Genomic DNA, 25,532 nt, shown 5'->3' on the forward strand with positions numbered 1-25,532 from the left:
AGATATATATGTATATATATATTATAAAAGAAATTATATATAAACTTAACATGTATGTATTAAAGTTTCCTTGGTTAATATGTACATTTCGCGTTTGATCGCGTAATTCTCGCATTTCCTCTCGCATTTCGTGAATACTAGGTACGTTTCGCACTTGTTCGCGTAAATCTCGCATTTCCTCTTGCATTTCGCGAAAACTATGTAGGGGGTTCGGCTAATAATATGTTACTAGTGCTTTCGACCGGGTGACCGGCGTCTTCATAATTCGCGGCTGCATTTTGTCCGGCCTGTTGCGCTCGTAAGCGTTCGATTTCTCTATCGACGGCTTCGTTATCCATATTCCTCGCGGGATTTGGCTCAAAGAGACTAATATCAACGGATATTGCTGAATAATTTCTCCTGACAGTAACTCGACTAACGCTTTGTCGGTCCTGTTCTAAATTATCGTTATCGTCTTGTTCGCGCGCTTCGGAAGATTCGGAACTCGAATATTGGTTCTCTAAATTTCTTCGCACGCTATCTCGTATATCGCGAGTAGCTTCTTCCGCAATTTGGAACGGTGTTACAAGACCTAATCTATTTGCCAATCGTGCTGGCACGCTCAAAAAGCGCGGGCTATTAAATCGAACTCGGTTTAACGGTTCCGACATTTAAATTGAATTTCGACTTACAATAGTAGTACGGTGAATCGAATGGTCGCTTATCGGTTCGCTCGACTGCTGACGCTGCTAGTAGATACGGGTCGTTGTTCGTCGGTGATGCGCTGTCCGTCAGCGATGCGTTGTCCGTCGGCGATGCGTTGCCTTGGCGAAGGTCGTGGATCAACGTTGGTCCTTGGGCGCTGGTGCTCCTTTTCAGATATAGCTGCTTGACCGTGATCACTTATCACTTGTTGGCTTTATGCGTTATATGTGCTGTGGTCTGCTTGAGTCCGTCTGCTTTAATATAGCAGTTGCTCCGTCCACTTTATTAATATTATATTTTCTTTTTGTTACAGATATTAGAGGTCCAGATTTCTTCTTCGGCGGTTCTCTTTCTCGGCTATCCCACCGCTGCCACCAAAATGTTGTGCCGGGAGCGGCACGGGATGTGGGGTAGCCGGGAGATTCCAAAGGATGTCACGGACCGTCGTGTAGTTGTATACTTTTATTATAAAATTGTTTATTTTTAACTGGATTTGTATACAATTTGTTTAATTATATCTTATTTCATAATCCTTCTCAGGAGTTTCGAGTTTCTTTCCGTCGCCTCTTTCTTCGTTCTGTTAGCTTTTTAAGTGTTATAGTAACTAGCCCAGATTCGCACTCTTTATCAATTGACTTTTAATTAACGACTGTCCGCCGCGAACCCGCGGTGGACGGTTTTTAACACCTCATTTTAGGGGTGTTTTGGAGGGGATCGCCTAGCGACATGACCATATATGGTCATGGAAGATTTTCGTGGCGGTCAAATCCAAGTGCAAACGAAGGAGGTTCAAAGTCGAATCCCTTCATTGGCATTTTCACGTTTCCGGCGAACTCGCGCGTGGTTCGCTGAGGTAGCGGTTTTACGCGGTTCGCGAACATTCTATCGCATCTAAAGCGTATAAAATTTATTAATGGTAAAATAATTAATTATAGTCTTAATAATTAGTTATAATCTTTCGGACTATAACAATATATACAATTTTACATTATTTATTTCTCATAAATTCTATTACATTAGCAGATTTTAAATATTTTAATAGTATGAGAGAGAGAGAAAAGAAGAAAAAAACAGAGACAAAGGAAGAAAAAAAGATTAATTAATTATAAACTACAATTTATTATATATTCTTTTATTATGCAAATTATATCAATCAAATATCATACAAAATACGAATAAATATGAAAATATTAAATAAAACGTGTTTTATTATTAATATTATATATTGAAAATAATATTTAAATAAAATAATAATATATAAATAAAATTAATAAAAAATTTGACATATTGACATATTGATAATAATTCAATTTTTATTGATTTTATTAAACATGAAAAACATTTTGAAATATTCTATATAGCAGAAAATGGGATGTTTAAAATGTTATGACTCTTATTCTCGATATGTACCCTTATGTACACAATCATACTGAAAGTCTAACTTTCCTATTGGAGAAATAAAATATTCACATAAAGAATCTCTTTGAATAACTGTCATTTGTGTGTTATTCTGATCAGTATTAGTTACTACAGGTAACCAATACGTGTTAACGCCATTAACTTCTTGGCTATACTTTTTAAGGGGATACCGAAGCGTCGGCCGAACTCATACGCGATTTTGAGCGCCGCCTTGAAAGAACTAAAAAAAATGTTACCGACGCAGTCGCATGAGAGCGAGCGAGATAGCGATAGGAGCAAGCGAGATAGCAATAGGAGCGAGCGAGACAGTAATAGGAGCGAGCGAGACAGTAATAGGAGCAAGCGAGACATCAATAGGAGCGAGCGAGACAGTAATAGGAGCGAGTAAGAGGGGAATAGCAGCGTGCAAGGAAAGGCTCGATCCTCGAGTTTTCTCTGCCAACTGCTATGCCTCTCTTGCTCGCTCCTATTACTGTCTCGTTCGCTCCTATTACTGTCTCGCTCGCTCTTATTACTGTCTTGTTCGTTCCTATTATTATCTCTTTCGCTCGCTCGCTAAGAGACATTTGTTGTGTGGTAATAATAGTACACACTAACGCGTGATCTTTGTACATGCATCGTTTCAAATGGTTATAAAGAAACGACTTTTTTTCTCGACTAAAATTTCGTCGCAAGACGAACATAATGTACAGGACTAATAGGCATATACAAAATGTGTGTAAACAAATTAAATTTGAGAAATATGTGTATATAATATAAACATCTAATGTCATATACTTATTTTTACCTCTATATCATAATTTTTCTTTTTATAAATGTATAGTATTATATATATTTGAAAAATAAATATTTTATCATAATTGATATCTCAGACACTTTACACATGTCTACTTCATCTTGTACGTGGCTTCATTATATCATGGCTTTGCATATGCAAAATATGCAATAAGTAGGAACTAAATATGTTACAATGTTTTTTGAGAAATATGTATTTGTAACACTATATATCTAATGTCATACACTTTTCTTATTTTTATCTGTATGTAATATAAATGAAAATAAATTGTCTATTAGAGAGAAATACAATTAGATATTGAATATAAAATTATGCTTTTTTGTATTTTATACCATAATGAATGAAATTATTTTATAATAGCATTCAATATACATATTATTCAAATACATATATTTATTATTATTGTAAATACACGTATTTATAACTTTTTTCACACACATTATGGTATAAAATACAAAATAGAGATAATTATATATACTCAATACCTAATATGTATTAATAAACAATAAAATAATAAACAATTTATTTGCACTTATTACATACAGATAAAAATAAGAGGAGTATATGATATTAAATATATATAGTGTTATATACACATATATATTTCTCAAATTAAACATTGTAGCACATTTAGTTTCTATTTATTGCATGTTTGGCATATGTAAAGCCATGATATAATAAAGCTATGTACGAGATGAAATAGACGTGTGCAAAGTGTTTAAAAGATATCAAATATAATAAAATATTTATTTCACAAATATATATAATAATACTATACATTTATAAAAAGAAAAAGTTTAACAATTTATTTGTATTTATGATATAGAGGTAAAAATAAGTATATAACATTAGATGTACAATGTTATATACACATAATTCTTAAATAAATTTTGTTTATATTTATTGCACACATTTTGCATGACGATTCCTTCCGCACATGGCTTTGCATGGCAATAATTTTGGTCGAACAAAGAAATGCAACAGAATATGATTATATCATTTGACATATATATATATGTGGAACGTCAATGTGTAAATATTAACAAGAAATGTATAATGCCAGTACACATTAGATCGCCCCTGGCTTTATATATAATATATATAATATAAAATATATTTATAGAATATTTGATATATAGAAAATATATATAGAAGTATAAGAAATATATATAGAATGGGCCCCATCCATCGTCCATTTTCGTAAGACGCAACCATTATATTTTCGTCTTTCCGATTTGTTAAAATATATAGAATTATTTTATATATAGAATTCCTGTGAGAACGCAACCATAATGTAAGTATTATTTCCGTCTCTCCGAGTATAAAGAAATCAATAATATTGAGGCGTCTTTTTCCAATGATTCATTGAATTACCATTTTGGAAAAGGCGACAGTTCATTTTCTATTATAATATTAAGAAAATGTTGCCTCATATATTCCACACGATTGGAATATTTCTCGTTACATGGATTTCCTCCTAATGCTACAGTTGTAGCAAAAGCTGCAGCATAAATTCCACAACAAGTGCCATCAGGTTGTACTTGAACCTTTTCAAATATTATATCATTTGCACTTATTTGTGGATAACGACGATGAATGTAATTTTTTTCTTTATGCACCAATTTATCGTATGTACAACCGGGTAGACTGTCGTATACTCGAAGCTTGGTGCCGTCAAAAAATATACATCGCCAGTGATCACTGCAATTCCCTCCAATAATTTGTAAGCTTTTGTCGGTACGACTTGCTTCAATTATATGAGGATATTCTAAATATAACACACTTTGTGTTTCAAAGTGAGATTTATTTCTTACGACGCGTAAGAATCGGTCTAATGATTCGTCGTTTATTTTGCTATGTACAGGTAATACATTATCCTTTACTAAATAAAAAGGAATAACCTGGTTATCGAGAAATTCTTTCTGTTTCGCTATGTCATCTTCAGTTAGTTCGTCTTTATTTTGTGAGTAACTAACAATTATGCAATCGTCATCTTGTTCCGCACTTGTCAGAGCGGTAACAGTAGCATTAGTTGCTTCTAATGATAAAACATTGGATTCGCAACATTGATTTTCTTCGACAATATTTTCGCCTATATTATATTGTCGACGACTTTTTTGACCAGTAATTAATTTTTTGGCTGCTTCTTGAGCTTCTATTATATATTTAGGATTTCTAATAGGCATATGTCTATTATGTCGACTATCCAAGATTTCAGGCAGCATGCAATCATGATAGAAACGTGTTAAAAAGGGCAGCATTTGAGTATTCCAAAATACATTGTCCCTATTAACACGTACTGTTTTTAAGCGTCTTGGCGTCCACACAGTAAAAATACAATAGTCTCGCTGCGTTATATTTAACTGGCCTTGAACTTGATAGAAAAATCGATGTTTTGGATTCATCTTATCTGGATTTTTCTTATCAAAAACACTTTTTAAATGAGGCAGCGTCTTTATAGCCTCTTCCGCTGTTAAATGTTCAGCTGATAGAGGACATTTTATTTCTACCAATCCATTTTTATCTATAAGCCCGTCAGGAGAAGCACCCAAGCATGGATTTTTAACATCAATAAATAATCCGCAAGTTTTAATCTCCTTTTCCAGTATTTGGGCCAATTCTTTTTTTGCAATTTTCTCTCTCTCGCGACCATATTTCATAGTCGCGGTATCGATAGAGGGAGGGAACAAAATGTTCTTTACAATTGCGGCGCAAGATGTTGTCGGTCTCATGCGACATACGATTCCAAAATTAGACGCCGTTAACATTTCTTGTCTCAACGACTGCCACAAATCTGATTCACTTTGCTCCACTGTGTCACGTTCTATTTGTCTCCAATTTTTCCCATTTTCAAACAACTTTTCCAAATGATTTTGCCGAAGTTGCTCAAAAACATCGGTGGAAGATCTGGTTTTCGTGATTGTGGACCATAATAACTATCTGTTCCTTGTTCTCTTTTAAATTTTTTTGACCTTCCATTCATTTCTCGAGATTCTCTGATTTTTGCAACTTTTATTTGTCGTCACTTTTCCAGAGTCTCGACAATGGGAGGAACATTTTTACCCATATTTTTATGTACTTCCGTGAGAACTTGTTGGGTATTATGTTGCACAATTCCTCCCGCAACTCTAGCATTATAGGAACCTCTGTTAGCAAAATTAATACGCTTTCCAGCGATTTCTTTGCAAATTATCGAATTAAATGATTCTGCTGGATTGTTGGTGAATTTCCGCAATAAGCTGTCGGAATATCCGCTCAAATAAACGATAGCATTCTTTACTTTCTGATAAAGACCGTGCTGTTCGAGAAACGGTACATAATTCTTCGTTTCATCACAGTCACTTATACCGCGTTCCTTACATCGTTTATGTTCACCAAATATATGGCTAGGAATATTTAATATATCTTTTTGTAATTCCATAGCCTTCTTATGGTCAGGTTGTATTTCTTCTTTTCGCAAATCAATTGCTTTTACTATCTCTTTTCGTATTTTTAATATGTTGTTTTTTACAACATTTCGTAACTGGACGAAACCACGCTTTCTATGCATTTTTTGTTGAGTTGTCATTGCTACAGCTCTCAACTTTTTGCACAGATTGCGAAGCAAATGATTCGTGCATTCTATTTTTTTAACGGTTACCTTTTGTTCGCAATATGGTTTGCTATCAAGGATGGCCTGATAAACGCTACTATCACCATCAGCAATAACCGTTCTATAAATTATTCCATGTATTTCCAGGCTACTTTTGAAGCCCTCTGCAATGGCGTCACTCTCCATGCTTGTAGAGCTTGCATTACGATCGAAATTTTTGTAACATTTGTAATCTCTTGGTTCGATTCCGTTTCGTTCCGCAAAATCACAGAGGGAACAAAATTTGTTGCGGACACCAACGAAGAGTACCTTTTTCGTGCGGTAACCAATTATAGCACCAACACCGGAAAGTGAATCGTAGGTGTTGCCGTATGATCTCTTGATCCAACTACCATCTACTACAACGGTTATGTACGGAATACCGTTTATAGTTTCATTTCTTTCAAGAGTGAGTTGCTTTTCAGCTTCGCCAGCCATTTTCATATTTTCCATGGCTGTTTTCTCGAAATCATTGATTACACTTTCTCGATATTTCATATAACTTTTATCGGACATACATGGAATATTCATGGATGCACACAGCTCTTCCAGCTGAGCAAAACCAATTCCAGTCGTAATAGTTCCTGCTACAGCAGCCGTATTAACATCCAATGTTTCCGGTTCTGTGGGTTCTGACCAGATCTTGGCTTCGTAATGGCACATTTGGCATTTGAAGGACAACTGCGTCTTCTGTTACGTCCCGCAACAAAATTTTTATTTTTATTTAAACACGCAAAATTTGCCTCTATAACATTTAAACTGTAATTCCACCGACGAACATATAAATCTTAATCCCACCGCGTAACATATTATTGTTAATATAAATTAATATTGTTAATTAAAATTCCATCACGCTATCTATTAACACCAATATTTCTTATTATAAAATCTCACCGCGCAATGTAATATCACCAATACTTATAATACATCAATATCATTCCGCCGCACGATATACTATTGTCAATGTCTCCGAAAATAATCTTTCTTTGTTAAGAAGCTAGCTATACATAACATAACCTCACTTAGGAATGATAGAAATAATTTTAAGTATTTGCCCACATATAGTATCATCCGCATAAAAATTATCTACTTTACCGACAATAGGCAAAATCACCCACGCAAAAGTTACCGACAGTCGATAAAATAAATTCCTACTTTACCGACAGAGTAAAAATTACCGACAGAAAAGTTACCGACGAATGGTAAAGTAATTTCCTACTTTACCAACAGTAGGTAATGTCACCCACACGAAAATTACCGACGGTCGATAAGGAAGTTTTCTACCTTACCGACCGAGCAAAAGTTACCGACAGAAAAATTACCGACGGTTAATAAGGAAGTTTTCTACCTTACCGACCGAGCAAAAGTTACCGACAGAAAAATTACCGACGGTTGATAAGGAAGTTCTCTACCTTACCGACCGAGCAAAAATTACCGACAGAAAAATTACCGACCTATGATAACACAGTTACCGACGTTACCGACTGAGGATAAAGTCATTTCCTACCTTACCGACAGTGAAGACTGTCCGTACCCACATTACCGACAGAGGGCAGCGCAATCTCTGGGGTAGCGATGATACTAACTTTACCGACATATAAAAGAATACCTCCTTTATTAATATGTAATCCTGATACACAAGAAATTTTACAAATCAAAAACCAAAAGACTTTATATACATATATATATATTTTTGAACACGTCTCAGCACCGACTACACGTATATCTAGTTATTTTGGGGCCTAAATTATATCAAAAATCATTGATTCCAGATTAACTCGAAAAATACTATAAATAAAAATCTTATAACAATTTTCCCTTAAGGAGCATAAAATGTCAGACCGACTCATGTATACATAATTATGAAAACTCCAATACTACTAATTTTATAAACGAAGTTTTAAATCTAATTTTCCGTATGCGATATTATGAGTCATCATCACATTCCAAACTAAGACTATGGAATATTCCGCTCGAATACTATTGCACAACATTACGCAACATGATGAAATAATTAATTATCATTAAGTAACAAATGAATTTATTATTATTAAGCGTATGCAATAACTTCCATTTATATATTAATCCACAAAAAATCCGTTCAAGAGAACATTGCGCAACATAACGAAATAATTAACTTATTGTTAAACATTAATATTAAGTACATGCAATAATTTTTATTCAAGAACCTAATAGATATAAATATTAAAAATAAAAGCAAAGAATAAAAATTGTTGCACCATTTACTGAAATAATTTATAGTCTTTATATACTTATATCCCACCGCATAAATACTTATGTGTTAAAATAATTGTAATTATAATAATTATGATATCAGAATTTATTAACAATATTTAAAAGCATTTTCCATAATAATACATAGAGACAAAAATGAACTTTCGAACGGAGCATGCTAGAAACTCCGTTGACATTTCTACAGCTAGAGCTTAAAAAACTACATTAGAAAATATATGCATATAAACTGCAAAGAAATTCTGATGGTCTAATAATTATTATAAAACTTATGTGTCAAAATACAATGTAACCAGTATAGCCGATTCTATACTGACCGCTCCGTCACCCCCACTCCAATTCTGAAGAGTCCCACCATCTACAAATTAAACTACGCCCAAACTACGCCCAATTCCTGCGGCAACGCCCAGCAGCGCGCGCATCTTCCCCATGCTCGTGCCAGCGGCGCGCGCAACCAGCCCGGAGAAGGGAACCAATGAGCAACCGCGCCGCCCACGCCGAGGCGCGCGCATCTTCCGAGGCGCGCGCATCCGTCACGTCAGCGGGAGCCAATCCCAAATCATGGCGCAACAATCACGTCAGAGAAAACCAATCACCCGTTGACAACGCGGCACATCCCTCGAGGCGCACGCATCTTTCGAGGCGCGCGCAGCCAGAAGCAGAGGAGGGAACCAATTACTGCTCGACTCCCTCCACGGAGAAGCGCATCTCCTACTATTGGGACCGTGTGCAAAACTGGGACTGACGACTATATAAACCCGTGCAGAGCGGTCCTCCTCGCATTTAGCCCAACGTTTTCAACATTCAACTACCTCCGGCATTTGGCCCAACGATATTCACAGTGCTAACTTGGCATTTTGCCCAACGATCTTCAAGTTAATACTTATATCTCCGAGATTATGTACGTGTATTCAGTTAATAAATTCAGTGACTATTGAACATTGAGTTACTCAATCGAACTCCTGGACTGCAACCTCCATCCCGAACTGTCACTGAGGTAGACGGTATCCAGCGGAAGGAAGCAGCATCCACTCATCAGCCTAGTGAAGGGAAGCAGCCTTCACACACTAGGACATTTCAGACACTGGTAAATATCCGGCCACTTGTCATTAATCTAACCTTTAATTTCTATTAACAACTAAATTCAGTGAAACAGTGCGCGACAATTCGGGAACCTTACCTTTGATTACCCGTATTCCTTAATCCAGCTATTCAACTTAGTAAATATCATTTCCAATTGGAAAATTTATCTGGGACTTATCTCTTTGATAAGACGACGCGATAGACAGTGAGCGAGTGCGAAACTGCAGCGGCAGGTCGAACCCAAGTCTGGCTCGGTGGAAAAATAATTATCTTGATGAATTTATTCCCATGATAGAGGTTGTTTCTCAACCTAGAGCTGGTGAGGCAATACAAAAAATAAGCGGCCTCCTGTCAATCGACGTTTGAGTAGGCGAAAATACAGTTTTCGATTAATAGGCAATTATCTTGAGGGATTTATCCCAATGATAGAAGTTGACCTTTTGTTCTTGGATTGAATTTAGCCTTAACTTCAAAACACGAGATACATCCCAGGACTTAGAGACAATACACTGGCTTAGTTTATAACAATTTGAATCATTATCACTACTTGCAATTATAACCTAACCTTACGAGGTTAATACTAAGCCAGCCGTATGATAGGTGGATACCTTGTCTGCGTATCCAAACTCCTAATTTTTCCTCGAATCGCCTTTCGATTTTCAGAGAATCAAAATAAAATAAGAATTTATTTGAAATCAAGATAACACATTAACATTTCAAACAAATAAATTCTCGATAATCCTAATTTACCAGTTGGTAATTTTTCCAATAGTCATCAATCAAAACTTACCATCGGTCGGTAACTTACCATCAGTCGATAACTTACCATCGGTTGGTAAAACAGAAATCTAACTTACCATCAGTCGATAACTTACCAGCGGTCGGTAAAACAGAAAAGTGACGTTAACCATCGGTCGGTAAAACAGAAATCTAACTTACCATCGGTCGGTAAAACAGAAAGTGCCGTTAACCATCGGTCGATAAAACAGAAACCTAACTTACCATCGGTCGATAAAACAGAAATCTACATGACCGACGGTCGGTAATTTTCGGGAGTCAACGTTACCAACAATAAAATTTTTTTATACTAACAGAGAGAAGAATGAGAGGTGTCACGGCCCGCTTTTAGGTGATCCCTGAAAGCGATACGCCCTCTGTGGACCTTGAAAACGTGCACCTAAACTACGAAGCCAAGGTGCACGAATGTTCTCAGAGGCTAACATATAAGGTGCACAATTTCTGGTTCTGTTCCGTGCTATGTGCACAAAATGTCGGTAGCACCAGTGCTGTATAGCAAGGTGCTCACGTATATCAAATAAATTTTAATATAAATGAGAAATGACGAATTTGCGATCCTCTCTCTCTCTCTCCCTCTCTCTCTCTCTCCATATATATATATATATTTTTTTTTCTTTTTCTTTTTTTATTATATGAATGCAATGAGCAGCGACATATTGTTTAAGAACAATCATGTTTTCTTTACATTAACCGATTCCTCTTATTATTCTGTGCATAAAATTATTAAAGTAAAATAATTGAAAAATGAACATTTTATCAGATATTTTATAATTTATATAAATTTTGTCAACTTAAAGAATCAAATATCTCGTTAACTATTCAATGTGTGTGTGTGTGTGTGTGTGTGTGTGTGTGTGTGTGTGTGTGTGTAGCGTACACGGGAGTTATGTGAGCAAGCGAGAAGGTAATAAGAGAGAGCAAAATGGCAATAAGAGTGAGCGAGATAGCAATAGCACGAGCAACGAAGACTCGGAAATCGAGTGTTTCTTGCAGCCTGGCATACTATTTCTCTCTCGCTCGCTCCTATTACTATCTCGCTCGCTTCTGTTATTGTTTCACTCGCTCTTACGTACTCGTGTATTGTCATGCTCATCTCGTTATCAAATCTGCCGCTGGCAAGCGGCCGATGACAAATTGTGACAAATAAATAAATTAATTATTTTAAGATATATTTATAAGGGTAAGGGAGTAATTTTAATGGAATAATTAAAATTTTGCGATTAAAATAACATCAAACACGGTATCAATCGGATAAACGTAGTTAAATATATAATCAAAATTTTTATTATCAGACCAATTAAAAATGATCCGATTTACGTCGTGTTTGATATTATTTTAATCGCAAAAATCTCAATAATTCATTAAAATTACTTTCAAATAAATAAAATAAAAAATAGGAGTTTCAGTTTTTATCTTATAAGATGTTTACATTCGCGAGGAAGCCGAGTCCGCTTATCTTTACGACCTGTCAAGTGCGAGAGCGACAGCGAAACCGCGAGTCGAGAGCGAGCGAGACGACCTATCATCAAAGAATTCCGAAGTCTCTGACAATCGGCTTCTTCACTTCCTCTATCCATTCGCATTTACGAGATTATAAAGTAAAAACTGAAACTTTTATTTTTTATTTTATCAATATGAAAGTAATTTTAATGAATTATTGAGATTTTTGCGATTAAAATGATATCAAACACGACGTAAATCGGATAATTTTTAATTAGTCTGATAATAAAAATTTTGAATATATATTTAACTACATTTATCCGATTGATACCGTGTTTGATGTTATTTTAATCGCAAAATTTTCATTATCCCATTAAAATTACTCGCATACCCTTATAAATATATCTTAAAATGATTAACTTATTTATTTGTCACAATTTGTCATCGGCCGCTTGCCAGCGGCAGGCTTGATAACGAGATGAACATGACAGTATACGAGTACGTAAGAGCGAGTGAAACAATAACAGAAGTGAGCGAGATAGTAATAGGAGCGAGCGAGATAGTAATAGGAGCGAGCGAGATAGTAATAGGAGCGAGCGAGATAGTAATAGGAGCGAGCGAGAGAGAAATAGTATGCCAGGCTACAAAGACTCGATTTTCGAGTCTTCGTTGCTCGTTCTATCTCGCTCGCTCTTACTGCCATTTCGCTTCCTCTTATTACCTTCTCGCTTGCTCACATAACTCCCGCGTACACTATATATGTATATATACGTATATATATTCCGTGCTACGTGCACGAATATATATCCGTAACACGAATTCTGTAACGTAAGGTGTTTATGTATATTAAATATATTTCTATGATAAAAAATTTAATTTTCATTTATTTTTATTGGAAACATTGGATAATTATAAAGGTAATTATAAAGATAATTATAAAAATTAATTATAATATGTTTAATTATAAAAAATATAAGTGTTTCTTCCCCGCCCTCTCCCTCCGCCTCGTCCTCTTCCACCTCGACGGGCCCTTCCACCTCCTCTTCTTCCTCTTCCTCTTCCTCTTCCTCGTTCTCGTCCTCGTGTCGAATAATTTTTTATAGCAGTCGCTATAATATTTTGCAGCTGTTCAGCCTGAAACATTAACATTAAAATACATTAATATTTTGAACAATAAAAATATTAACAAACAACAAAATTGATATACGCCTTAAACTTTCGATTATATAATTGTTTTTTCTTCAATCCATCTTTTCTCAGAGTCTGGACGTAACAACAGTGAATTATTCGCAGATATATTGCGAAATTAAGAGACTTTTATTAATTTTAGGCTTGGTTGCATACTTTAATCTTAGCTTAGCTCTTAGCTTAGCTCACTCTTTGTCTCTTTCTAAGGAAGTAGTTAAAAAGAGACGAAGAGTGAGCAAAGTTAATGTTAAAATTAAGCAACATTAGTATAACCGGGCTTTAATTGAAATGTTAAGACCGGTCTAATATTGATGAAAATCCATAAATGCAAATAGCGGTTGATAATAATCCCTCTGCACTATTCTTAATTATATTCTTAATAATAATATTTAGTTTTATACTCACATTTAATGTAAAGACGGCGTTTTCCGTCGCTGCTGACGTCGTCACCATAGCCGTCGGCGTCGTCATCGTGACCGTCGTCGTCGACGTCGATGTCGTCGCCGTTACCGTCGCCGTCGGCGTCGGCATCGTCGCCGTCGCCATCGTTGCCGGCCTCATCGTCGTTGTCGTCGACGTCGTCGCCGTCATTATCGTCGTCGGCGTTGACATCGTTGCCGTCGGCGTCGACATCGTCGCCATCGCCGTCGCCGTCGCCATCGTTGCCGGCATCATCGTCGTTGTCGTCGATGCCGGCATCGTCGCCGCTGCCGTCGTCGTCGGTGTCGTCATCGTTTACAAACCAACTGGAAAAAAATAGAAAAATAATATTAAAAATTATAATCCACATATTATAAAAATATTATTTAAATGCTGTCTCTATATTACGCACGCGTATAAAAAAGATTTAAACACAAATGTCATAAATATTCAGCTTATATCTGTGAATAATTATTTATAATAAGGAAGACAACAGAGTCAATAGAAATATTAATTTGTCTTCTTCTCATTGAATGTATGAAAAGAGAATGAGTCTCGTGCTCATGCTGGAAAATTACAGTACCTTATTCATGTGTGTACAGATAATAAGGATAGGAACTACAATATTTTTGAGTTCCTATTTTTATTATCCGTGCACACATGAATAAGATATGGTCATTTTCCATCATGAGCACGAGATCCATTATCTTTTAATACATTCAATGAGAAGACAAATTAATATTTCTGTTGACTCTATTGTCTTATTATAAATAATTAATCATTTACAGATATAATATAAGCCGAATATTTATGATACTTGTGTTTAAATCTTTTTTATATGTGTGTGTTTATATAGAAATTTTATATAAAATTGTCTACTTACATATGTAATATCCACGTGCCGCGTCCACAGTTCGGCGAGTTAAAGCGAACTAATGGCTCGTGGCTCACCGCGGTCCGGTCGCTGTCGCGTGGTCCCCCCTCTTCTTCTCCAGTCCTCAGTACTGAGTGACACGCGATAGTGAACGCTATTTAGTAAAGGAAGATAAACGTTAGGCTCCTCCCATCGATCGCAGCATAAGCTGGATCGCCGTATTTATAATCGTATTTACGGCTTTATATCTGTGTTACCTCTTATTTCTTACCTCGTGTTTTTTTCTCTGCTTCTCTTTTGTTAATGCGATAAGAAATAGCAGTTAAGAAAATCTTTCCACTCGAGGTATTTAAAAAGTTTATACGATTTATTGTGATCGGTGTACTTTATACATAATTGTGCTATATAAATATTTAATAGTTTATTCTTCTGATTCTTATCGAAGACGCTGTTTCAATTAAAGTGACATCAAGTTGTGTTACTTTATACATATAATTGATAAATAATTAGTTTACATTAATTTTGTGCATTAATACACATAATAACTTTTTTAATTATTTCTTAAGCGTGGTATTATTTTTTCTTTTGTTGTTATTATTACCACATATTTTATTTCTGTAATTTTATTTTTTTGCTTATTCCTTAAGCGTGGTATTATTTTTTCTTTTGTTATTATTACCACATATTTTATTTCCTTAATTTTATTTTTTTGCTTATTTATTTTTGCACGTTTCATTATAAAATTAGAATGGATAATCAGTGTTATCCAGAACATGTTTATGATAAGTGCGCGTATAAAAATTGTCGCAATGGTCGATATTCAACGGGATCACATTTATTTCGATTCCCATCGAGTACGGATGCAAGACACAAATTATGGATACGCAATAGCGGTAAGTGCTTTCTTGGATTTATATTTATTTTCATATATTTCACGCACACACACACGCACACACGCATACACACACACACATACATGTATTAGAAATATATTAGAAATATGTATTAGAAATATTAGAATTATATGTATATATCCCGTGCAACAAAGAGTCGCTTTTAATTTTTTATTGAAATATCTATAATAACGAAACGCAATGTATTTTATTAATATATTTAATAAGGAGATTTTACCGAGGGGTATCTCACTGTCGCAATACATGTACATTTTTTCTGGAATTACTCACGCAAATTTTTTTATCAAAATCGATGAATCAGTGAGTTTTTCTTGTAAGCTTTATTATACGCAAAAAATATACTATAATATTAACAAAAATTGAATATACTGTATGAACATGCGAAAGGAGGGAGAAAGCACAATTATCGTTTAATATAATTAATATATTAATATAATAATTATATGTGTATGTATATACAGGGTGAGCCATTTTAATTAACGCACGCAATTATTTCGGAAACAAAGCATTTTAGAGAAAAATGTTTCAGACAAAAGTTTTATGGTTTCGAGGGGGCCATAAGATGGTATCATTGGTTTGACACTGAAGAGTCATTTGAAGGTCACGTGAAGGTCAATTCAATTTTTTTTAATGGAATACCCTATATATTTTTGCACACTCTTGTAGCTTATCTCGAGAGCTTTCCAAAACACTATAATTAAGTACCTTTTCGTTAAGTACTTTTTGAGTTATGAGGCTTGAAATAATTTCTTAATTTTACATAAACCGTAAAATATCTTGTAAAATATTCATTTTTCGATTATCTTACCTTAATACTTTTACGTACAAAATAATGAGAGGAATCAATTGGTCTAAGGAAAACACATAGTTGTTTTGAAGAAAAAATATGTAATTTGCAATTAACAATTCCATATTTATTCTTAAAAACAACTGTGTTTTCTTTACACCAATTGATTCCTCTCATTATTTTGTACGTAAAAGTATTAAGGTAAGATAATCGAAAAATAAATATTTTACAAGATATTTTACGGTTTATGTAAAATTAAGAAATTATTTCAAGCCTCATAACTCAAAAAGTACTTAACGAAAAGGTACTTAATTATAGTGTTTTGGAAAGCTCTCGAGATAAGCTACAAGAGTGTGCAAAAATATATAGGGTGTTCCATTAAAAAAAATTGAAGTGACCTTCACGTGACCTTCAAATGACTCTTCAGTGTCAAACCAATGATACCATCTTATGGCCCCCTCGAAACCATAAAACTTTTGTCTGAAACATTTTTCTCTAAAATGCTTTGTTTCCGAAATAATTGCGTGCGTTAATTAAAATGGCCCACCCTGTATATATATATATATATATATTTATATATGTATGTATATATGCATACATAATTAATAGTGCTTTTTTCTTAAGAAATTTTCTGAAAGATTTATTTTAGTAATCTTTCGCGTTGATTCTGTTTCAGGAAATACTCAATTAGAAAAATGGTCTGCCAGTTCTATCCGTCGTGCCGGTTTGTGTGCAGATCATTTTGATGAAAATTCTTTCAAGGGAGAAGGTAAGAAATCATTAAAACGCGGTTCAATACCTATTCCTTTTAGAAATATTGTTTCAAGAGAAAACAATAACGACATAAACATGGAGAGTATGCCTATTGCGATAGAGGTGACCGATACAGAAAATACAATAAATGTAATGGAAGCAAAAGAAAAACGGAAGCATGAAAATACTATAAGGCCAAGAACATTAGAAAATATTGAAAACGATGAAATGATAGAACAATCATTTCAATGGCCACCATTACAAACTTATCGGTCACCGCGACTACATTTCGATATGACATCGGAAGAGGAAGATGTCATGGAATGGATACATTTGGAACCACCAATACAATCCACAAAAAATGAAGAAATAAAAAATAAAGAGATAAGAAATAAAGAAATTAAAAATGATAAGGAAGAAGAAAATAATTTAAAAATAATAATTAGTTCCTTAAGAAATGAAAATGTACGTCTGCGCCGAACAATAAAAACATTAAAGTTGCGTTTGCAAAGATATACTCGACGAACACCTGCAAAGCGCATAAATAAGAAAAATACGAAAAAAAATGTACAGGAATTGATGGATAAATTAAAATTGCATCCCGTTGCGAAAGCAATGATAAATTTGCAACTACATACGCCAAACGCAGCATACACGCAAGAAGAAAAAAATATATCGAAGCAACTTTATTATTATTCTGCTTCTGCACTGCGTGGTTTACGAAAGGCAGGTTGCAATTTGCCTGGAGAGCGAACAATTCGAAGATGGCATGAAGAATATAATATGATGCCCGGATTTTGCAACTTTATATTTTGTAAATTACGAGAGAAAATGTCTAAGATACCCATGGAAGAAAGAATATGTGCATTGAAGTGGGATGAAATGACAATTAAATCATATGAGGAATATTCGGTCAAATTGGATCAAATAGAAGGACTCGTTGATTTAGGATCTTTAGGAAGAAAACATGAAAGAGCAAAATGTGTATTTGCTTTTTGTTTAGATAGTATAAATGCGCGAAATCCATGGCGTCAACCGTTAGCATATTTTCTTCCAGGGAAATGCATGAAAACGGAAAATATAATAATTTTAATAAAAGAATGCTTAGATAAGCTTATCGAAACAGGTGCTGATGTGCGACTCGTAACGTGTGATCAAGGCACATGCAATCAGAGCGCTTATGTTCAACTTGGCGTGCATCCGGATAAGCCATTCTTTATACATAATGGAAAAAAATATTATGCATCATTTGATTTCCCACATTTAGTGAAAAGATTGGCAAGTTTATTCAGAAAACATAAATATCTGTATCGCGATGGAAAAATAATTGCATCATTTGATGATTTTGAATTAACATGGTCTATTGATGACGCCAATAAAGGAGGTTCTAATTTATTATCTCATATTACGGAAGCACATATTCGCCCCAATGCTTTTGAGACGATGAATGTTAAAAGAGCTTTCCAATTATTTAGTCATACATTTGCAGCTGCAATAAGAACTGCCGGTCATGGAAAGCTATTACAAACAAATACATGGGATGCAACGGCTGATTTTACAGAATATTTGAATAAAGTAATAGAAGCTTGCAATTCTTATAGTCTAAATATCACATATGGTGGAAAACGACCATTGTCTGCCAAAAATCCTGACATTGAAATTTTATTAACAGATTTTGTTGAATGGTGCTCAAAATGGTCTTTATCGCCAAACAGATTGTCGAAAATCCCTTGTTTGAAAGGCTTAAGTTTAACTGTACAAGCCATTCTTGGAACATATAAGGAACTCACAAGGCAAGATGAAAAATTTGAACTTGCCACAGGATTATGCAATCAAGACTCGGTTGAACATTTATTTTCTAAATTAAGACAACGCGGAGGATTTAATCCCAATCCCACAGCAAGAATGGTCCGACTCTCTCTGAGACATATAATATCTACGGGATACATCCCAACAAGTAATAAAGGCAATGTTCAATGCCCAAAAGCTGAATTTCTTATTAATTCACCTAGCCACCTTGTTAAAATGCTAGAAGATTCATTGAACGCAAGTATCGTCGCACAATGTGATGCCAATTCTGAAGATGACTCATTTGTGGAAGACACACAAATTCTTGAAGAATTCGATAATATAAGAGATGCAGAAAATGTTGACCCACTAAATATATATGATCAAAATGCTGTTGCATTTTTTGCAGGATATATAGCACGTCAAAGCGTTGCAAAAACCAAGTGCGACAATTGTCGTAATTACATGATGAAAACGCCAATGGATAATGTTATGGAAAATGAAATATATATAGAATATCGAGAATATCCAAATGCAGACGAAGATGCTCCTACAATAACGAAATTAATACGACCGACAGATCTTTTTACAAAAGTGGTCCAAACACAATTAATGACGTTCAATCATGTATGGCAAAATTATTGGGCATCAAAGCAAATTTTGGATACAATAACGAATGAATGTATTAATACAACAAATAAAAAGTATTCTGAATGGCTAGATAAAAATAATGCATGTTACAATCATCGGCTGCAAGCATTGAGATATATGATCAAAATAAAATTGTACTCTCGCACAAGATATAATAATCGTGCTGTAAAAGGAGGTTATATCCATAGGAAAATGAATAATTTGTTAAACAAATAAGAAATCAGAATAATGATTGTAGCATAGAAAAGAAAACCATTTTGAGCATCATTCTTTAAGAAAATATAAAGAATAAAGAATAAAAATATATATAGAATGGAAGAACAAAATACAAATAAATAAATGCACTATAAAAGAAAAAAAAACAAAGTTGAAATAAAAAGCAACATATAAGCGAGGAAAGGTAAGCAGTAAAAAACAATAAAATAACGTAGAACGCAAAAAATTTAATAAATAATATAAAATTTTAATATTTCCTATATATTAATTTTATAAAAAATATGAAAGTATACTTCCTTTAATTTATTATTGTTTCGTTGCATCCTATCGTTTCGTCATTATAGATAGAAATATTTGCTATATTGTACTATGATATTGCATAATATTCTCAATAGAGTCATGTATGTTTGTAAATCATATTACCTTACAGCGAGTATAACTGTCTCATAATAAGAAAAAAAGCATGATTTTTTCAATTTCATGTAGAAGATCGCAATCACAGTTGAAACGATTGCATAAATCGTAGACTAGCAGGTCTTATCACGGAATAAGTAATCTTAATGTGATCATGCTACGAAATTGTGAAATCATGCATTTTCTTGTTATTAATGATGCTTAATAAGATGCAAACCGCAATAAAAATTTAAGGAAGTGCCTTAACTTTGTTATGTTCTCATTAAATTAACAATAAGTATGTATAATATTGTCACACGATATTTTAATTAAAAGATAAGATACATACATGTATCACACACACACACACATACATACAAATATGATTGATTTTCATAATCATTGGCAACAATAGACGTCCTGAACATAAATATAACAAAAAAAGGGATGTCACAGAAACATACTGATACTTTCAGTTTAAGGAAACCTACATCATGTAGATTTCCTCGTGATAAGTCCTGTTAGTCAAAGATTTATGCAATTGTTTCAACTGTGATTGCGATTTTTACGTCATGCTTAATTAATGGCAATACAAATAGAAATACAACATTTTATGTATTAAAGCTTCATTTTTATTTTGCATTCTTTATAAAACATTTTCTGAAAATGCGTTCTACGTTCAAAATCATATTTCTGCTAATTGTAAATAGAGAAAAGTTTCTAGCAATGGATTTTCACTTAAAAAAAATTAATTTTTTTGTGTGTATTACACTTTCATATAATATAAATAAATTTATAAAATTTGTAATAATAATTATATATATATATATTCATTATTATATATATATATATATATATATATGCTGGGGGAGTTTTTAGTGGGTATTACGGAACTCATCACTCCGGGAGTCCCACATACCCCTCTGGGCCGGCCCAGAGAGGATGCGTAAACGCATTTTCTCCTCCTTCTCGATGTAAAAAAAAAAAAAAAAAAAAAAAACAAGTTCTGATGTGTTCCGTGCTATGTGCACGAAATATCCGTAACACGAATTCTTTAACGCAAGGTGTTTATGTACATTAAATATATTTATATGATAAATAAATTTTATTATCTTATTTATTTATCATAGAAATATATTTAATATACATAAACACCTTACGTTACAGAATTCGTGTTACGGATATTTCGTGCACGTAGCACGGAATATATATACGTATATATACATATATAGTGTACGCGGGAGTTATGTGAGCAAGCGAGAAGGTAATAAGAGGAAGCGAAATGGCAGTAAGAGCGAGCGAGATAGAACGAGCAACGAAGACTCGAAAATCGAGTCTTTGTAGCCTGGCATACTATTTCTCTCTCGCTCGCTCCTATTACTATCTCGCTCGCTCCTATTACTATCTCGCTCGCTCCTATTACTATCTCGCTCGCTCCTATTACTATCTCGCTCACTTCTGTTATTGTTTCACTCGCTCTTACGTACTCGTATACTGTCATGTTCATCTCGTTATCAAGCCTGCCGCTGGCAAGCGGCCGATGACAAATTGTGACAAATAAATAAGTTAATCATTTTAAGATATATTTATAAGGGTATGCGAGTAATTTTAATGGGATAATGAAAATTTTGCGATTAAAATAACATCAAACACGGTATCAATCGGATAAATGTAGTTAAATATATATTCAAAATTTTTATTATCAGACTAATTAAAAATTATCCGATTTACGTCGTGTTTGATATCATTTTAATCGCAAAAATCTCAATAATTCATTAAAATTACTTTCATATCGATAAAATAAAAAATAAAAGTTTCAGTTTTTACTTTATAATCTCGTAAATGCGAATGGATAGAGGAAGTGAAGAAGCCGATTGTCAGAGACTTCGGAATTCTTTGATGATAGGTCGTCTCGCTCGCTCTCGACTCGCGGTTTCGCTGTCGCTCTCGCACTTGACAGGTCGTAAAGATAAGCGGACTCGGCTTCCTCGCGAATGTAAACATCTTATAAGATAAAAACTGAAACTCCTATTTTTTATTTTATTTATTTGAAAGTAATTTTAATGAATTATTGAGATTTTTGCGATTAAAATAATATCAAACACGACGTAAATCGGATCGTTTTTAATTGGTCTGATAATAAAAATTTTGATTATATATTTAACTACGTTTATCCGATTGATACCGTGTTTGATGTTATTTTAATCGCAAAATTTTAATTATTCCATTAAAATTACTCCCTTACCCTTATAAATATATCTTAAAATAATTAATTTATTTATTTGTCACAATTTGTCATCGGCCGCTTGCCAGCGGCAGATTTGATAACGAGATGAGCATGACAATACACGAGTACGTAAGAGCGAGTGAAACAATAACAGAAGCGAGCGAGATAGTAATAGGAGCGAGCGAGAGAGAAATAGTATGCCAGGCTGCAAGAAACACTCGATTTCCGAGTCTTCGTTGCTCGTGCTATTGCTATCTCGCTCACTCTTATTGCCATTTTGCTCTCTCTTATTACCTTCTCGCTTGCTCACATAACTCCCGTGTACGCTACACACACACACACACACACACACACACACACACACACACACACATTGAATAGTTAACGAGATATTTGATTCTTTAAGTTGACAAAATTTATATAAATTATAAAATATCTGATAAAATGTTCATTTTTCAATTATTTTACTTTAATAATTTTATGCACAGAATAATAAGAGGAATCGGTTAATGTAAAGAAAACATGATTGTTCTTAAACAATATGTCGCTGCTCATTGCATTCATATAATAAAAAAAGAAAAAGAAAAAAAAAATATATATATATATATGGAGAGAGAGAGAGAGGGAGAGAGAGAGAGAGGATCGCAAATTCGTCATTTCTCATTTATATTAAAATTTATTTGATATACGTGAGCACCTTGCTATACAGCACTGGTGCTACCGACATTTTGTGCACATAGCACGGAACAGAACCAGAAATTGTGCACCTTATATGTTACCCTCTGAGAACATTCGTGCACCTTGGCTTCGTAGTTTAGGTGCACGTTTTCAAGGTCCACAGAGGGCGTATCGCTTTCAGGGATCACCTAAAAGCGGGCCGTGACACCTCTCATTCTTCTCTCTGATACTAATCTTTCTATTTCTGCCGGTCTATACTTCTATCAACTTTGGGGACATCTATCTGACTATACTCGGGATAACAATTACAAATTGAACATTTATATAGAATTCCTTTTTCTTTTTTTTTATTAACAGGTATCGGGCATTCTTAAATTCAACTTTACGCAAAAGTAAGTGACTTCAAAATCACCAAAGACTCAAATACTAAATAGATAGGTTTATAATTGGTTAATTAAACGATAGATGGTCCGAGTGAGACAAGGTAACTTCGATACCCGTCGAAATATTCTACGCCGTGTGAGACGAAATAGGCAAACGCGACGTACCTTCTTCCCTATCATCACTCTTGAGAATGAAATCATTGCACCAGTTCCCGAGATCATCGACTTAGAACCTCAGTCACCTATCCCCATAATCACTATTGAGGAAGAAAGCCACGAAATTATCCCACTCCCACATAATCAATATTCTCCCGCCAATCTAGTAGAGGGAATTACCGAAGATAGGAGCAACTGTTCAACCATCTCGTTAAACTCCGACCAGGCATCCATCCCCGGACCTTCAGTGGATTGGAGTCAGGATCCAGAGACTGCTTCCATCTCAGGGACATTCCAACATCTTGACACCGTACCCCTATACAACTACTATCCCGAGGAAAACAGCCTATATAGTCCTCCTAGCTGTTCCCCCGTGGCATATGAAGACCCAGACCCCTTCGAGCCCTTAGAGATTTTCCTAGCTTCCCCAGAAAGACCCGTCTCAAACATAAGCATCGAATATTCTTACTTTCTACCAGAATCGTACGGTTACCCGAGGGAGGAATAAAAGGATATTCAAATTTGTAAAAGAAAAAAATATATTTTGAACAAAATAAACTTATAAAATTTAGTATGAACGTTTATTCACTCTCCACCTAGAATCCTCTCTGCCAAGCACAATAGACCTTCAATCTCTCGGCGTCCCAGGGTATAGCCGGCCAAGCAGGTTGCCCTAAAACAAATTGAGAGATTAATTGCGTCCAACTGGGAAAGTAAGACTTCCAGACCAGTCCTGAGGAACTGGGGACGTAACACTTCAACCCATAGCGACAAGAATTTACGAGTTTCCAATCTTTAAATTGGCACTCTATTCCTTGTGCATGATTATCGAACGTTCTATGGATTTCATTCCATACAAAAGAAATGTCGACAATGCAGCGGCCTTCAGGCAATCTTTCTTGGATACGATTCGTATTCAGAGGCCTATTTTCGATAACAAAATCTTTGTTATCTTCGCAAAATTCGACATTTTGTTCTACATTGTACATATCTGTATTTGACTCCTGGCAGTGCATTTGACTATTAGCTTTAGAATCCATCGTATCGGGAAATGATTCTACCGATTTTTTAAACTCGATGGATTCATCGCTAATATCCATGTTTTTGGAGTCATTTGAATCTATGTTATTTTTACAAAGTTCAGTATCTTGTTCTACATTATACATACCTTTATTTGACTCTTGACACAGCATTGTTTGAATATTAACTTTCGAATCTATCATATCGGGAAATAATTCTACCGATTTTTTAAAATCGATAGATTCATCGTTAATATTCTTAATGCTTCTGGAGTCATTAATGTTTTGAAGCTCCATGCGTTTTAATCGCCTGTAAAGAAAAATAAAGATTAGTATTTTGTAAAATATTAAAAAAATTAGGTATTATGTGATAATTATATGTATATTTTATTACTTATTTATATATCTAGAAAAAATCTCTGTAAAAGTGCGGTCTTTTGTTTATTTATTAGTAAAAATTAAATTAATATTATTAAATGCACAATAGTTTGTTACTAAAACTATTGTGTAATATAATACATATTTTGAAAATATAAATTTTTTTTAGAACATGAAAACCGCATCTAATATGTATTTATTATAATATGTATTATACAATCAGCTCACGAATAAATCGCCTCTGGGATTATTTTAACCAGTGCGTACATGCAAATCGCATCTGGTAGAAAATATTACAACCAGCCCACGAATAAATCGCCTCTGTGATTATTTTAACCAATGCGTACATGCAAATCGCATCTGGTAGAAAATATTACAACCAGCCCACGAATAAATCGCCTCTGGGATTATTTTAACCAGTGCGTACATGCAAATCGCATCTGGTAGAAAATATTACAACCAGCCCACGAATAAATCGACTCTGGGATTATTTTTTAATGCGTACATGCAAACCGCATCGATATGAAATATTACAACCAGCTCACGAATAAATCGCCTCTGGGATTATTTTAACCAGTGCGTACATGCAAACCGCATCTGGTA

At 34.4% G+C, this 25,532-nt stretch overlaps 1 protein-coding gene and 1 pseudogene across 1 annotated transcript; one reads left to right on the plus strand and one right to left on the minus strand.

The window, feature by feature from the left end:
* Positions 1-197: 197 nt before the first annotated feature.
* Positions 198-25,532, minus strand: part of LOC145963943 (uncharacterized) — a 32,708-nt pseudogene continuing 7,373 nt past the window's right edge.
* Positions 18,762-19,695, plus strand: LOC145964573 (uncharacterized). The gene has a single exon (XM_083087515.1). It carries the CDS (start codon positions 18,946-18,948, stop codon positions 19,693-19,695), a length of 750 nt encoding a protein of 249 aa, XP_082943641.1. The 5' UTR covers positions 18,762-18,945.

Source organism: Camponotus vicinus, unplaced genomic scaffold (genome assembly GCF_025532165.1).
Source record: "Camponotus vicinus isolate PSW18456_S1 unplaced genomic scaffold, iyCamVici1.0 SCAF_13, whole genome shotgun sequence".
In the NCBI taxonomy this organism is placed as follows: Eukaryota; Metazoa; Arthropoda; class Insecta; order Hymenoptera; family Formicidae; genus Camponotus; species Camponotus vicinus.

Excerpts from the sequence above, each read along its gene's own strand:
- LOC145964573 (XM_083087515.1), top strand. The coding sequence starts at position 18,946 with ATGGTCCGACTCTCTCTGAGACATATAATATCTACGGGATACATCCCA.